Here is a 17500-nt window from a genome sequence, read left to right on the forward strand (position 1 = left end):
CACACACACACACACGCACACACACGCACACACACGCACACGCACACACACACACACACACACACACACATATTTTCTTTCTTTAAGTCACTCATACGTACTGTAGGGACACACAAATGCGCACATGCGCACGCACACACACACACACACACACTAGGGCCGTCAAATAAATACTCGCACTTCGACTAGTCATTGACTTTGGGGGGAAAATAAACCATAATCGATCTTCAGAATGTAGATTCGATTAGCAGGCTAGCGCAAAGCAGGGCGCGTCACACACCTCCCGAGTCCCGCCCATCTTCTGATCGTGCCAAAACACGTTACGCTAATATTCATTCTTTTCAACATGGCCAAAAAACAGCCAAACGATTGTATCAACTACAGTATCTATCTAGGGGGAGAAGAAATATCTTCTGTAAGATCTGAGTGCGTCTTCTCGGCAGCCGGCGGACAACATTGTAAACAAACACTGAATACGACCCAGATAGCAAGCGGATCTGGGCCATATATGGGCCGGAACTAAGCCACAAGGGCCAGATCTGGCCTATATATGGCCCAGATCCGCTTGCTATCTGGGGATCAAGTAGACCAGAGCACTACAGGCTATTCCTCTTGTTTTGTTTTCAGTTGGTGAGGTTTGGCCTGATAAAAGGACCCTGCACTAAATGTCACCCATGTTAACAACAGAGATGCACGGCATGTTCTTCACAATAGGCGGATAGCGCCCTCTTGTGGTTATAACGGGGTACTGGCAGTTCCATTGTATGCGTCATTTTCTATGCAAAATTATATAATACCAATAATCGAATATTACGATTTTCAGGAAATATTTAAGAGACTGATTTGAATATCATTTATGAGCTCAGTTAACAGCCCTAACACACACACAAACGCACACACTGTCAATATTCTTCCCATCTCTCACTCCCTCCCGACACCATTTTCTGTCTCCCTCCTCTAGACGAGAAGAACGGGCAGCTGTCCTCGCGCCAGCCCGGCACCCCGACCCGTCAGAACTCCCGGCGCTCGGAAGGCGGGGGCGACCGGGGCGACCGGGGCGATCGAGGGGACGGCGGGATCGGAGGGAGCGGTAGCGTCCTGCAGCGGAGAGGTTCCGGTAAAGACAAGACCCGACTGCTGTCCTCCAACGGCACCCAGTCTCAGCCCTGACAGAACGTTCCGGAACACGGGAAACACAGGGATAGGGCAGAGATATCACCCCCTGAAGACCACACAGGCTGTCCCACCCAGTCTGAGGACACCCACAGCACAGGCTGACCCTGTCACCCAATTAGAAAACACTCACTGGCTGGCCTATCAGCCAATCAGAAAACCCTAATAGGCAAGCCCTGATAATCACCTGATGAGAAAGCATCTTTACTCGACATCCACATTATCATCATCATCATCGACCAATCAGGGACATGTCAATGTCTAAAACAGTCACCTGACCCGGTCACCATCAACACACTAAGGAACATATACACGGAAGATGAAAATGAAATGTGGCCATAGTTCAATAAGAAGCCGGAAGCATTGACTCTATTGGCGACTCTTAAAGGAAATAGAGAAAATGTCGACAGTAAATGATAGAATGGATGGTGAGTCTTTGTCGTGGTATCATCTATTAAACAAGGAAACCCCTCCAGTTTTAAATCATGATCCTGGTGGTAGGGAAACTGATGGATACATGGGACAAAACAAGAAATGTTACAGGTCAAGAGGAAGTAGGAAGTTCTCTTGATTGAAGTAAAACCAGAAGTGGTGGGTCTTATTACAGAACAGAATTATTAGAAAAATTGCAAGCATGACAAAAAAGAAAAGTACAAAATAAAAGATGAAAGATGTTCTGTATGAAGCATCCAAGCTGTGTCCAAGCTCCAAAGTAGCTCCAAAGATGCAGAGAACAGCTATTTGAAGAAAAAGGATGGCCTTTCCCTCTTGTTACCCATGCACCACTTACTCACAGTATGAGATAATTACTGACTAAAAATGTAATGAACTTTTGAAACCATCTTGCCTTCGAGGATAAGCAATGGACAGCCCGACAAATTTAGCCTCGGCCGACTATGGAACGCATACACTTTGGAAGAGTGTACTTTCAAACTCCTAGCCCGTATTGTAGACAACACAACAGAAACGAGACCCCCAGCAGTGGCCCTGAACCAAGTGGACCTCATTCATTGTCTGAATGATCTCACTTCACCTGAAACCGATATGGCGTAGTTGACAGGAACTTCACCTCACTGGTTGTATTCATTCAAAAAGGACAGTTTCATCCTCAAGATTTATAGTCACCAATAACCCACTTCACTCCCCAATATGGCCGACATGGGGCCCAGAATGAGCAGCGCCCCAGAAATGCCCTGTACAATTTAACAGACTGGAGTTCTGAAGGGACGTCTTGAAGTGTAATTTCAAGAGGAAAGACAGACGGCGCCAACGTAGGCAGAGAGACACACATGGAAACGCTGCACACCGGTTCTCCCAGGAGGGGAAAAGAAACAGACACAAAAAGAATGAAATCCTGAAGTTTCACTTCCTTTTTTCTTTTCTGAGCGCAAATGAGTTCGATGTTTGCCGCCAGCAGGATGGAACATAACCCTAACCAAGTGAATGTCAAAATCTTAAAAACTATTTTCAAACTATTTATTTCCTTCCATGTTCATTTCTCATGTATTTATTTGTTTGATATTTATTTGTTCTTATAATTTGAAGAGCGAAATGGAAAGCAAAGATCAAAAGGGCACTTAGTGTACTGCGAAGGAGGATCAGTTCAAGGACAAGCTCTACTGATGGAACTGTCTGCAATGAGGCGGAAACACGACGTCAGATCACTCCCTCTTTCACTGAACAAAGCAGAAAACAACCTTGTGTTCGTTTTTTTTAAAGGTTTTGAAAACCAATGCTGCAAAAATTCCTTCCAGCTTATATTTATGTTCTGTATTTTTTGTGACTGTTTGGTAATCACGAAGAGGTTTTCACACAAACAGAACATACAAAACAAACTGAAAAACTTAACCCGATATGATGCTTTGGGATTTCTGGGGCCAGAAAGGGAGATCTTTTTTGACAAAGATGAACTCGTAGACAAAGGTGAGGGAAGTGCTCCCCTCTTCACTCTACAAGAATGTTATACAAGGAAGGCTACACAAATATTTGTGGTTTGTGTGTATGTGTGTGTGTGTGTGTGTGTGCGCGTGCGTGCGTGTGTGTGTTTGAGAGAGAGAGAGCCCAACCACACTGGCAGAACACTAGCAGGAGCAATATTCACACACACACACACACACACAAACACACACACACAGGCCATTCCCAAGCTGAAACCCATTTCCTGTGACAGAGACTTCTGATAAAGAATAAATTGAACAGGACTTAAAAACTGGAATGCACTGTCCTAAAACAGAATTTTACACCAAACAACTGACGAGGTTTCGCGCCCTCCACCCTTGGCTATCACCTTCCCTCTGGCTGGGTCCCCCATCCTGCCTCACCCCTCCCATGACCCCTGACCCCCTTGCACAGAGCACCGAAAGCTAAAGCAGGTTTCGTTCTAGCCCCTCCCTGTTTCACAGCCTCTCTAAGCTCGTCTCCCTGGCTACCAGGTATTCAACGATCTACCGCGGAACCCATTGTGGGACATGTCTTACTGATGTACGGAACCCATTGTGAGACACGCCCACTTGATAGGTAGCACAACACTGTATATCAGGTTAGTCTTTGTTTACAGTTGACTAATTAGCCACCGTAGCTACCTACCATAGGTGTCTCGACTACTCTGCTGAACATTGGTGTACTGGGAGGGAATATTGCTGACCGTGGCTTAAAGGGGAGGGCAAAGCCGAGTTTCTATCACCTGAGGTGAGAGTCTTCTACGGCTAATTTACAATGGTAATCGTCATAGTAGCTTGGCTCCTTCTGGTGGATTCCCAGGCAGTGGTCAGGTTCTCTGCCGCTCACCAACACCATGTAGAGACTGTCTCTCTCCTCATCATGGACTGAGATGTTATGATGTGGAAAGACCCTGTAGTTTATGTTCAGACCAGTCCATGTCTGTTCCTCTGGGAGAGGGGCTAGGGAATCACAATGCAGCCAGTGAGTATTAATTGGACCCTGGTAGGCAGACCTCCAAAGCTAACTGGCCCTGTTATGCTGCATGCTGGAAAGCAGAGTGGACCCTAATGTTATGATGGTGAATGTTTGTTTTTTAGTGCATGCCATGCATACTATGGTTGCAAACCAACCCTTGATGGCATTGTGAAGTAAAAGTGTGGGCGCCTTAGAGGCGGAAGACGGATGCAGGCCACGTTTCTAGACCTGTCCACAGTTACTCCCATGCTTCGTCTTACCCCACAGCCACAGCCCAGAGATCAGATTTGTGTCCCTCAAGTCGCAACCTTAACCACTAGGAGAGGAAGCACAGAACTGATCTCAGATCAGCATCGAGCATCCAACTCCTAACCATGAAGAACGTGTGTGGGGTCAGGGGGTTGGGGGGGGGGGGGGGGGTCATTGGGAGGGGAGCGAGTCAGAGAGCCAGAAACAGCAGGAGATGCTAGAACGAAACCATGTTACGAAATTCTGTGTAAATATCTAAGTACAATGGGAGGGTTAACAAAGATGTTTCGCTTACATTGTGGGTGAAAGTGAGCACATCTATTGAAAGAGCTTCAACCGCCACCCCTTGAACACCTACCCCCCCACCCCCCCCCCACCCCTCCTCCATGTCTCTTTGTGTCTCTTGACCCCCCCCTCTAATCCAGATGAATATACCTCAACCCCCATCCCATTATATAACCACTCCTCTCCGCCCATCTCTGTCCATTGTATACAGTACCTATGAACCATATTCTCATTCTTTATCAACACTGTACTCACAATTATTGTTGTCATCATTATTGATTATTCCAATTATGATTGTAATACTGTAATCTTTACCCCCTCACGCACAGTAGAACATTTTCTTAAAATCGGAAATCAGAAAATTGGGGAAAAACATAATAATGATGATGATGAAAAGAGAAATGTCTGTATTATAATTAAAAAAGGGAAGTGCACTATTATGATTATTATAATTGCCTGTGATGAATAAAGAACAATAAACTACATCAGAAATGATTATGTGTCCCAATCCTTATACTACCTGACGACCATATGAATGATAAACAAATATTAAATTAACTTCAATAATCCCTGGAGGGGGGAAATTTGGGATGTCCATAACTGCCATATGTTGTCCTATTTGTTTGATCAGAGCATGGATGTAGATGTACTACGAATGCCAGAAATGGGCGGAGTTCGGACATGACGTCACTCGTATATATAACCCTCTGCACGAGATTGTTTTCTAGGGACTCTCACCTCCTGTTTTCTCCCCTGGAAAGGAAGACGAGAGAAGATAACTGAGGTGCCATTTATCTCCTACTTCCTGAACGTTTGTACGAGGAAACACTTGAGGATAATTCAGGTAGGCTCATTTTTTATTCCCAGAAATGTTTTTTCCTAATAGGCGTGGTCTCGTGCACTATTCGTGTAATATGCTATGCTCTTCTGTGCGCAAGTCGGCTTTTGTGTAGAGTGATGGATGCGATTGCGATATTGAATGTGGAATGACCTAGCCTACATTTTCAGACTAATGTTATTGTGGATCATGTTTGCAAAAGACAAACGCATGTAACAACAGTTCTTTGTTGCTTCGTCGGTACCGGCTGTGTGGGAGGGTGGTTGGTGGCCGCACCACTTGACAGTGATGTATATCTGGACCGAGCCTGGCTTCGCCATCCTGATCACGTGATCTCACATTCGGTTTCTGGGTCTGGCGATGCCAGGCTGTTTGGATCCAGTCCTATATTCACCAAACCTTTGAAAGGTTGTCCAAGTATATCCTAAGCCTTAAGGCATATCCTAACATTGTGAAGTAGCTCGCAGCTTCTTCAATATTCAAGATCCGTTTTGTTGGCCATGTATAGTCCATGGTTCATACATACTAGGCCTAATTTCACTAGGGTAATGGAAGGCCTATAGGCTGTTGCAGACGACATAGGACTGGGTGCAGAGCGGTATCAGACTGGCCAGTTGAGTGACAGGTGCAATCCCCACACCCTAAGGACACTCCGAATGGCCTTTTGCCATTCTCGTAGAAATTCAGTCATCGCAGTTTGAGATGACTAAATTCTCCATCATGAAGGTTTACAGGCCAGGCATAGTATTTGATGATGTTCTAAGGAGTACTTTATACAACTTATAGCCAAGCCGTTGGCCTACCTACATGGTTATAGGTTGTTTCTCTGTTTATCTAGGGATAGGCGGGTGTGTGCGCGCGTGCGTGTGTGTAAATTAGGCGGTCCCTCACGTTCCCGCCATTTCGAGTGAATGAGCTCAGTTCAACAGCACTCTCCCCGAGGGTTTCAAATGTTCAGTTCTTCGCATTCAAGCCAAACCTACTGTGCCATATGTTTTCACTTTCATTAGCCTACATCCGTGTTGGGACTGCGTAGGCTACAGAGGTTAGAAAGATCAAAAAGCCCAGAATTTACAATCCCTCCAATGTATGTCAAGACTTACAGACCAGTTCTTTTTTGTCATAGCAGCTAGTCTGCTACATCTCTATCAACAATGACTAAGGAATCAGGTTTTGGGCGTTCTAAAGCCTGCACAACCTGTTTCTCCTGAATTTGAAGTGATGAATATTTGCAATAATAGCCTACTCCATTGTAGTGCAGTAGCCTAGATCTTAAAACAGACAGAAAGATCACCTTCACGTTGTCTAATCTATATCTATCTATCTATCTATCTATCTATCTATCTATCTATCTATCTATCTATCTATCTATCTATCTATCTATCTATCTATCTATCTATCTATATGCATTTAAATGGCATCTCCCCTTTAAGAGAGTTGAGACAGATGAGCCTAGTGTATCTTATTTAAAAGGCACTCCCCCCCCCCCCCCCACACACACACACATACACACCACCCCCTCCAGAAATACCACACGGCCACAGTAAAGCAAACACACACAGGCACATCAGCATACATACACACTAGGGCACCTGAGGCGGGTTACATTTTGCAAACTAGAAATAGTGCTTGGAGAGCACAGAACTCCATCCTTGAATGCATTCGTTAGGTCGAGAACTTAACGGCAGTCCAAACCCTGTGTCTCTGTGGCCTTCCCATGTTGAGATATGGCCGTTTCAAGACCCAGTCCAGTATGGTCCAGTCCATTCCAGTATGGTCGTTTCAAGACCCAGTCCAGTATGGTCTAGTCCAGTCCAGTATGGCCGTTTCAAGACCCAGTCCAGTATGGTCCAGTCCATTCCAGTATGGTCGTTTCAAGACCCAGTCTAGTATGGTCTAGTCCAGTCCAGTATGGCCGTTTTCAAGACCCAAGTCCAAAAAATGAATGGAGTGGCTCTGTGGGACCCTCCTTGGGTCGGATCTGCTCCAAAATGTAATGTCACACCCCTCCACCGAATTTCATGAAAACCTGTCTGGTAGTTTTTGCGTAATCCTGCTAACAAACCAATAAACCAACAAACGAACTAGAAATGGTGCTCAGAGAGCACAGACCTCTGCCCCTGAATGCATTTCGTGCACACCAAAATGGAATGGGTTCTAAATTGGTTTTAGCGTAAACCTGGTCTAAAAAATGAATAGAGGTGAATGGCCAGCTGTGTTGGGGATGGACAAAAGTCGTCCTGAGTCAGAATCACGTACCGACCCCCCAAAAATTAACTACCAGACGGGGCAGGTCTGAGAGAATCAAACGTTCCAGTCCGGAAGGTGGCCTCAGTGAGTAGTAGGTTTGCAAATGCTATGCAGTAGAAAACGAATGCTGTCCAAACTGCTGGCCATCATGGACAATCTCTCCCACCCTTGACATGACACTCAGGTCAGGCAGAGGAGCATAACCCGTAGCAGACTGATCCTCCGACGGTGCTCGACAGACCGTGAACGTTTCTTCATGCCTAGACCTTTTCCTCATATCATGGCTGAAGCAAAGATGGATAAATAGTTGGTTGAGATGAGCTGCTTTTCCTCCCGGGGAAGGGTTTCCAACACTCGGACTGCGAGGAATCTGGGTGTGACCCGGACAATCAACTACCATTCTCGGCAAAGATTGCATTGGCTGCACGCTCCTGCAGATTCCTGCTCTACATCTTTAGGAGAATTCGCCCCTTCCTCACGGATGAGACAGCGCACTTCCTCTTGCGGGCGGTGCGGCATCGGCCATCAGACCTCTGGAGCTTGTCCAGGAAGATGCAGCTCTGCTTGTGTTCAACTGCCCCAAGTTCTCCCACACAGTCTCCGTTCTCTCCACTGGCTCCCTGTAGCAGCTTGTATACAGTTTAAACCTACAGTGCTGTGAAAGGAACAGCTCCCTCCTACCTTGAGGCCATGGTCAAGCCCTACACCCCCACCTGACCAAACATTTCTAATACAATTTTTAAAAATTAATTTTTTTGCTTAATCTGTTTGTGAGTAGAACTTAAATTAATTCTGCAGCCCTCTTAGTGTGTAGGATGCTAGGAATTAGCTGTTCATGTGATGGAAGAATGCACTGCACATGTGATGGATGAATGCACAGTATAGGGTTGAAATTCAACTGAATTTGCATTAAATCAGGTTGTTTTAACCAAGATCATGCTTCAAGATCTAGAATTAGAATAGGCTACATCTAAGTTCCCTGTTATGGGGGTCTGCGGTGGTGTAGTGGTCTAATGCATCATGTTCCGGTGCAGCTGCCCACCGGGAACCAGTGGTCTCGCCAGATCCGAGTATGGCCCGATCCCTGAGGTGGTTAGTGTAATCTTGGCTTGAGAGTTCGTCACACAACAGCAACCCTGTCTGGTGTTGGAATCATGGTTGTGAGCTGAGATAGTCATGGAGTTGTCTCCCTTTCACATTGCCAATCGGCCGGGTTGTGTGACAAATCCTCAGCAGTTAGTAGGGTGTAATTGGACCCTAGGTCGGGGTCAATTGGCTACCAAATTGGATGAAAGTGGGATAAAATACTAAAATAAGAATATAAAATAAAAAAATGTTGTAAAAAAAGCAGTTAGGCTACAAAAAAGGTCAATATTTCTAAAATGGGCTCACATTCTCTGCGCTACGATCGTTGTTGGTGCCGAGAATATTGTCGTCGTCATTCGTCAGCAACAATCCGATCGTAGCGCAGAGAATGTGAGCCGGAGTATAGCCAGTCTGCGCGCTGGCCTGTGCGCATGCGTGCTGGGGCAAGTGGGGAAAGGCGTGTAAAGATCATATTACAGAGGCTAAAGACCCCGTATTTGAAAACAACAACAATGCCTCGCGTTGAGGAATCGCAACTGTCGATTCATTCAATCTGATTGATGAAAACAACCGTTTAGCGGCCGAAAATGGATTTTGAGAAACTGCATTCCCGTTGCCCCGATCACCGTCATTACATGGATATACTGGCTCGCGCTGGATTTTAAATTTCTTCTACAGGCCTCCGAACAACACCAAAGTGATCTCGGTGAGTCAAACTTCTTATAATATGTCGTAAATAAGGTCCCAGGTTGTCAAAAACGAGCATTGCCCTTTAACTTCCCATGGTAAATTTCCGGAACATTTCCGGAAATTTACCAGAAACTTTCCACGGCTTTGCAACCCTAGTAACATCTAAATGAGGCGTGTGGGTTCTGTGTGCTGGGTCTGTGTGCTGACCCATGCTACACCCCTAAACTGAGTTTCATGAAAATCAGTGTGGTGAAATGAATGGCGGGTTCATGGCTGGTGTTTGGGCGGCTCGTGGACCCTCCTGTCTGTCTGTCTGTTTGTCTCTGTCTGTCTATCAAATATCCTTGATTATAATACGGGTAGATTAAATCAAGCATTCTGATTGGTTGAGAGTGAGTCACGGGGTGTACTGTATTGAGTTTAAAGTCCTGTAGAATCTCGCTAGAGCCTCATCTCAGTTAGAAATGAATGCGCCTGTTACACTGTCAGCATTCCAAATATAACAGACTTTTAATTCAATCTCTCAGACTGTGTGTTAGTTTATCAACTCTGTAATAATTTCCTTCCTACACAAAGTTACCATGTAAATTCCGAATATGTATGATCTATTTATCAAAATAAAGCCTGTTTGAAAATGTGTCAAGACGTCTTCGGACTGCCCCAGCAGGTTCTGTAGCACCGGCTATGGCTTTCATCACTTAAGAGATGAGCCCTTTGTTTATGTCTGTTGCATAGCAACAGCCACACCGGGGAATATTTTCTCTAACGTTACTGAAATGCGATACAAAACGTTGTTAAAACGATTTTGTGCTGAAAGGCAGCCATTGTCTTTGTTTACTATTTATACTTTTGCTGGCAACCCGTATTATAAAAGCAATAAGGTACTCGAGGCTGTACTTTGTTGTGAATAATGTACAGTTGAAGGGTTTGCCTAACAACACCCTTGAACTGTACATTATTCACAACAAAGTACCTTATTGCTTAATTAAATCTATGACCAAGTAATATGGGGCTGCTCATGTAGACTATAGAAAGCCTTACTACACCAGACGGACAGATAAATTGACTCAATCAATTAAAACTCATCATTCAAATCATAACCTCCGGCGTACACCACAAACCAAAACAGTTTTTCTTTCATACCAGAAAATGAAACAAATGCACCCAAAACTGCACTATAACACAGTTTCAACAGTGTTGAACAATCAACTATTCATCTGTAGATAAGATTTAGCTTTGAGATGTATGTCTGTTCAAAATGCACTTGCCATGACACAGATCAAAAAACACAATCTGAGAACGAAGAAATGAATTACAATTTTTGAATTCAGATTGGGAATGTTGAGTCTCAGTGAAGATGGCAGCCATCTTCACAAAGTCCCTGAACGAACACAGGCCTGCACAGCTGCTTGGGTCTCCAGAATGTGGAGTGATGAACATTTGCAATAAAAGAAAACCACTGCACTCGAGCAGTTATGGGCCTTTACAAAACATAGACTAATGCTCCTTTGTGGCCCTGTGCACATTGTTCACTGTGTCACACTGTGGATGCAGTGTTTCAGATGCAGACCGTGAGGGAGGCATTCCTTCTTCATGGGATGGAGGAATGTGATGCAAAACAATACACTCTTTTATACTCTTCAATACCTCATTTGTTGTGGGTATATATATATATATATATACAGTATACAGTAGAGTTTTGTGTGTGTGTGCGTGTGTGTGTGTGTGTGTGTCATGGTTCAGGTGTCGGCAACGAACAGTCACCTAGTTTACACTCCCACTGTTTTCCACCAACTACCCCATTCCACTCTGTGCCTGGTTATATATTCATGATAATCACATCCTGGTAACACCATATTTATGATAATCACATGTAAACACCCTGAAATTAAAGCTGAAAGTCTCCACTTAAAGCACATATTTAATTTTTCATTTCAAATCCATTGTGGTGGTGTACAGAGCCAAAATTATGACAATTGTGTCAATGTATTTTTTATGGACATAACTGTATGCATATCTCACTTTAGTCTCTAAAGTATCAAAGTAAGGTATCAAAAAGTTTGCTGTTGTAGCCAAGACCCCTGCGAAGATCTAGCTGTAACATTTGGGCTGTGGTAATTGTTTGGTTAACGGTAAATTAAACCTGTAGACAACTGTACCCGGGAACTCAAAGAAAAAACGCATAGGGATGAAATTCACACAGGCCTTAGCTGTAATTTGAGATAGAGCTTAGTTTGTCCTTTAACTTGAAAAACTCGCTGTGTGTGTGTGTGTGTGTGTGTGTGTTAGATGGGAAGAGGAAGATAGTTACACTGACACCATCAGAGGGCAGACATATGCAACAATAAATCACTGCTGGTGAAAAACAGCCCAAAATGACCACTTGACCACTGGTGTGTACGACACAGCTAACACATTCTCCTCACCTACTGTATGTGTGCTGTATGTAGGTAAGCCAACATATTAAACATGCTATGAGTTTGCGTGTGTGTGTGTGTGTGTGTTCATGTGGCTGGATTTATCTGTTCTGTGTCAAACTGGAATCAGTTCTGTTGGCATGATGTGAACTTTCACACATCAGTGTCAAGCTTTGGCAGTGAACTTTACCCTCATTATAAGTGTGTGTGTTCTAAGATTGCAAAGGGGCGGAAAGTTTCCGGTAAATTTTCCCAAAACTTTCTGGAAAGTTAAGCTCGGGTATTTTTGCCTTTTTTGTAGCCTACTGTATAACAGCTTTTATTCCCCCAAAAATATTTTAGGATTTTTTCCCCATTTTCATCCAATTTGGTAGCCAATTGACCCTGACCTAGTGTCCAGTTACCCCCTACTAACTGTTGAGGATTCGTCACACAACCCGGCCGGTCAGAAATATGAAAGGGAGAGACAACTCCTTGACTATCTCAGCTCACAACCGTAATTCCGACACCAGATAGGGTTGCTGTTGTGTGATGAACTCTCAAGCCGAGATTAAACTTACCACCCTCGGGCAGCGGTGGCCCAATAGGCCCCTCCCTCTGGGATCCGGATCTGGTGAGACCGCAGGTTCCCGGTGGGCAGCTGCACCGGAACACAATGCATTAGACCGCTACAAAGACTTAAAATACTATTGTAGATCTTGCAGCATGATCTTGGTTAAAACAACCTGATTTAATGCAAATTCAGTTGAATTTCAACCCTGTACTGTGCATTCATCCATCACAGGTGCAGTGAATTCTTCCATCACATGCACAGCTAATTCCTAGCATCCTTCACACTAAGAGGGCTGTAGAATCCATCCAACACCAAGTTCTACTCACAAATAGATTAAGCAAAAAATTGCATTTTTTAAATTTGTATTAGAAATGTTTGCCTGCATGTCTGCTTATGACAAAACAAAATGTTAATATTAATCTCATTTATGTTTATGAGAAGGTAAATACAGTTGGTATAAAAAAAAAAAAAATTCCCAGTTTATTCCCGTTAATTCCCATAAATTCCCATGGAAAGTTTCCAACTTTGAATATTCCTGGAATTCTGCAACCCTAGTGTGTTCACACACCTTCCCACCTCTCCCGCTCTCTCTCTCTCTCTCTCTCTCTCCCTCTCTCTCTCTCTCTCTCTCTCTCTCCTCCCAGCTCTGTCTGCATGAGTCCCAGGCTGCGTGGATGTACTGTAGTACAGTACGCCTGTTCTTGAGGGTCTGTCAGCACTCTGGAATGTATGACGTACATGTGTTTAGTTAGCTCCCTGCACCTGGCAGCCATTATTGAAAGGATAATTACAGGTTGAGGAGGACGGGACGCTAGATTTTCTTTCCTAGGACGGCGATGGAATGTTCACACCAACTGATTTCAGTGGTCGTGTGTCACCGTTGTAGCGATGGTTAAGTTTAAGCAACAAAAATCGATTGGTTAAAGGTGCAGTAGGTGGTTTGGCTCAGAAGCACTTTTTGTTATATTGTTTGCAATTCTCATTACAGCCTCCTGTCAGCAATCAAAAATAAAGTGCTCCGACACTAAAATTAAATATATATCTGTAATCTGTGGAAGTCACAGGACTGTAATAAGTGTATCCAATCATTTCGAGTTGCCAACTTGAAATGATTGGAATGGATGGCCTTCTTTCCTGTTAGCCTCGCCTCACCCATGGATGTATTAATAGGTGGTGGTTTCCATTCACTATCAGATTCAGATCCTGTCTAGAGCCTGCCTACTCCAAAAATGTATCCAGCAGATGAAACCTTGCCTTAGATCGGTATATATCTATATACCTTTATTTAACCAGGTTAAAAACTCATTTTTCAAAGTCAAAATGCAAAGAGATTGGCCCCAGACTATCAAGAGCCCGCGAATGGCCTTAGACTACCTATTTGTCAATGTACCTACCTACCTAACAAATGTTATTTTCCCCCAGTTTGGAGGAGTGGCTTTGGAGGGAGGCCTGAAGGGAGGGGGCGGGGATTTTTTCGTTGCATTTTTCAAACACTTTCAAGAATGTTCCACAAGTTTAACAGGAAATCACAAACCCATCTACTCCCTACTGCCTGTAATCACAAACAGCCTACTCATTTCATTGGTCGTGTGCTCACTGTTGTAGTGCCCTGCCCTGGGCTGAGTTTCCCAGAGGCATCGTAGCGCTACGTTCATCGTAAGCTATGGCATTCATCATAGCGCTACGATGAACGTAGCGCTACGCTGCCTCTGGGAAACTCAGCCCTGAACCGTAACCCTGACCTTGACTTTTAAGGGTACAGGCCAGGGCACTACAAGTGACACACGACCAATGAAATTAGTGTGGGGCGTGAACATTCTGTTGCCATCTGAGGAATAAAAAAAACAGGATGACCCTCGCAGGAAGCCAAAAAAACAACAACAAACAACAACACAGATCTATGATTATCTTACTACCCCAAAAATCCTGAATTCAAATTACCTCTAGAACTGATTTTAGGGGTAAATTCAAAGTCCTAGGAGACATCACTGAGATTAACATGCTTTTACAGGACTCTGGCAATCCAGAATTTGTCACGCTGTTTCTGCTGAAACAGATAGACTTTAACTGACAGAATATCCACAACATTATAGTGGGTTTACCAGTGTTGATACTTACACTTAAATTTGTAACTTGATTTAATGTTTCTGTAGTGATACATTTATTTAGTTTCTGTCCGGCGTTCATACCAGGAACCTAACTGAGGGGGCTTGTTGTTCCTGTAGCAATGGCGGAGGCCCACCAGGCGGTGGCGTTCCAGTTCACCATCACGCCAGAGGGCATCGACCTGCGCCTGTCCTACCAAGCGCTCTACCAGATATACCTCTCCGGCCTGCGCTCCTGGAAGAAGAGGGTCAGCCGCATGAGGGTAGGTCACCGGAAGTGTGTGTGGGATTCTTTGTGTATGTAATTGCTCTGCTTATCTGTGTGTGTGTGTTTGTGTGTGTGTATGTGTGTGTGTGTGTGTGTGTGTGTGTGTTTGTTTGTGTGTGTGTGTGTTTGTGTGTGTACAGTATACATATTTGTTCTTTTCTTTTGGTTTGCTCACTCTTCATGTCTGTGTGTGTGTGTGTGTGTGTTTGTGTGTGAGTGTGTGTGTGTGTGTTTGTGTGTGAGTGTGTGTGTTTGTTTGTGTGTGTGTGTGTTTGTGTGTGTACAGTATACATATTTGTTCTTTTCTTTTGGTTCGCTCACTCTTCATGTCTGTGTTCCTCTCTGCTGACAGAACAGAGTGATCAAAGGCGTGTACCCCGCCAGCCCCTCCTCCTGGCTGTTTGTCGTCTTGGCGATTCTGGCAACCATGTACACACAGTCGGACCCGTCCATGGGCCTCATCGCCAAGATCCAGGAACACCTCCCCCTCAGGTGACCAACGACACCATTACGACAGACAGGCAGACAGGCAGGCAGACAGGCAGACAGACAGGCAGGCAGGCAGACAGGCGGACAGGCAGACAGACAGACAGACAGACAGACAGACAGACAGACAGACAGGCAGACAGGCAGACAGGCAGACAGGCAGACAGGCAGACAGACAGACAGACAGACAGGCAGACAGGCAGACAGACAGACAGACAGGCAGACAGACAGACAGGCAGACAGGCAGGCAGACAGGCAGACAGGCGGACGGACAGGCAGACGGACAGGCAGACAGACAGACAGACAGACAGACAGACAGACAGACAGACGGACGGACGGACGGACAGGCAGACAGACAGACGGACGGACGGACGGACAGGCAGACAGACAGACGGACGGACAGGCAGACAGACAGACAGGCGGACAGGCAGATGGACAGGCAGACAGACAGACAGGCAGACAGACAGACATGTCGAGGATGGAGGGACAGACATGTACATGTAACGTTAACAAGTACATTAGTGCATGACCAGATGGATGGACTGCATAAGACTTCTAATAAATGACAGTGGCCGGGGTTTCCCGAACGAGTTAAGAAGCACTTAACTCCAAAGTACTTCTTAACTCCCATGCACAGGGTTGCTTAAGAAGGGTTCCTTAAGAAGGTTCTTTATCGGGAAACCCGGCCAGTGACACAATGCTTACATACAAAATGCTTGTTTGTGCATGCGCTCCCCACCCAATGTAATTCCGCCCTTTGTCATTAACAGTGTCAGTTCCACATTATACCAGTAGTGGGCGCCTTAACACTGAGAATGAACTGATCCCCAGACTTCAAGCGTCTCAATTGCTTAGGGCACTTCCTGTCCCTACTGTCTTCCCCTGACTCTTGAGCTGTGTTCGGAATCGCTCCCTATTCACTATATAGTGCACTATATAGGACGCCATTTTGTTTGTAGTGTCCGAATTCTCCACGGAATTTTCATTCCCTATATAGTCCACTATTTATTACCCACAATTCACCTCGATTTGCAAGGAACAGCGCATATACCCTACATTTTCTCCGTTCCCTAGGTAGTTCACTACATGATGAACCCCATATAGGGAATAAGGAGTGAGGGAACGAGGGAGCGATTCCGAACACGGCTTTGAATTGCGACACAATATCATTCATTATTCAGTGCTACGTACTCTTTTATCTCCAAAGTATCCATTTTATTGCATGTTTTATTCTCGTATCGATTCCAACGTGATGTTTACGCGGCGCCTCTGTCTCTGTCCCCAGCCTGTCCCTGAGCGTTCAGGGACAGACCATGCTGTCAGCGCTGGTCTTCAGCACCCTGCTGTGGCTCTCTCTCATCCTGACCCTGCGCTTCTGTCTCAAGCTGCTGCTCTCCTACCACCGCTGGATGTTCGAGCAGCACGGACGCATCTCAACCACCACCAAAGTCTGGGTGGTACGACTCGCCGAACCCCGTCTCCGTAGCAGGGGGAAAAAAATGCATATTAGTACTAGACATACTCCTGGATCTTGCTCGATCGCCTTGTTGAGAGGGGTCAGGGAAGAATTTTTACAGCTCACTTATCTGGCCCCCGGGTGATACTGTTTTTTTGCTTCCCTCTGGAATATGTAGAGAGTGGGTCGTCTGCCCACCTCCCTTGTTCTCTGTAAAGCGCATTGTGTTGCCTCTGGGTATGAAATGCGCTATACAAATAAAGCTTTGATTGATTGATTGATTGATAGTACTGTAACCGTATGGCGTCGTGTTGTACAGTAGCCGTATCTGATTGCAGTGTTGTGTTGTTGCTGGGGGACTAGTTAGGGAAGGTGTGTCTCGAGGATCAATCAACATCCTGGAATATGCTAGGATGCTTTATTGTTTGTATGATGCTGTTTTGACAGCAGGATACAGTAATTGCAGGTTGAAAGGATCATTAGCTAGACCGGTATACCAGTGTGCATCCGTGAATTGTACACCACCCTGACAGGAACCATTCATGGTGCCAATGACTTTTGTCACTCGGTCTCCATTACCGTATCCACAGATAATATTATTTCCTTCCTTGCTGAAGTGAAGTTTTCGAAAGACCTTTTCTCCCCCTTTTCTACAGTTGCAGCCCTCCCCCCCCACCTTTTATATAGAAAGTACTTTTTTGCACTTACTGTAAATATCACATATCAAC

At 45.0% G+C, this 17500-nt stretch overlaps 2 protein-coding genes across 2 annotated transcripts in view; both read left to right on the forward strand.

The window, feature by feature from the left end:
* brsk1b (BR serine/threonine kinase 1b) overlaps positions 1-1170 on the forward strand; it is a gene marked incomplete at both ends in the record, with an annotated part of 11404 nt that extends 10234 nt beyond the window's left edge. The window contains one exon of the mRNA XM_084438599.1: positions 962-1170. Coding sequence (XP_084294725.1) covers positions 962-1170 — 209 coding nt within the window. The remainder of the gene's footprint in view (positions 1-961) is intronic.
* Positions 1171-14684: 13514 nt separating this feature from the next.
* cpt1a2b (carnitine palmitoyltransferase 1A2b) overlaps positions 14685-17500 on the forward strand; it is a gene marked incomplete at both ends in the record, with an annotated part of 25011 nt that continues 22195 nt past the window's right edge. Inside the window, 3 exons of the mRNA XM_084439095.1 lie at positions 14685-14825; positions 15183-15322; positions 16602-16773. Coding sequence (XP_084295221.1) covers positions 14685-14825; positions 15183-15322; positions 16602-16773 — 453 coding nt within the window. The remainder of the gene's footprint in view (positions 14826-15182; positions 15323-16601; positions 16774-17500) is intronic.

This window comes from Borostomias antarcticus, assembly GCF_949987555.1.
Source record: "Borostomias antarcticus genome assembly, chromosome: 5".
Classification (NCBI taxonomy): domain Eukaryota; kingdom Metazoa; phylum Chordata; class Actinopteri; order Stomiiformes; family Stomiidae; genus Borostomias; species Borostomias antarcticus.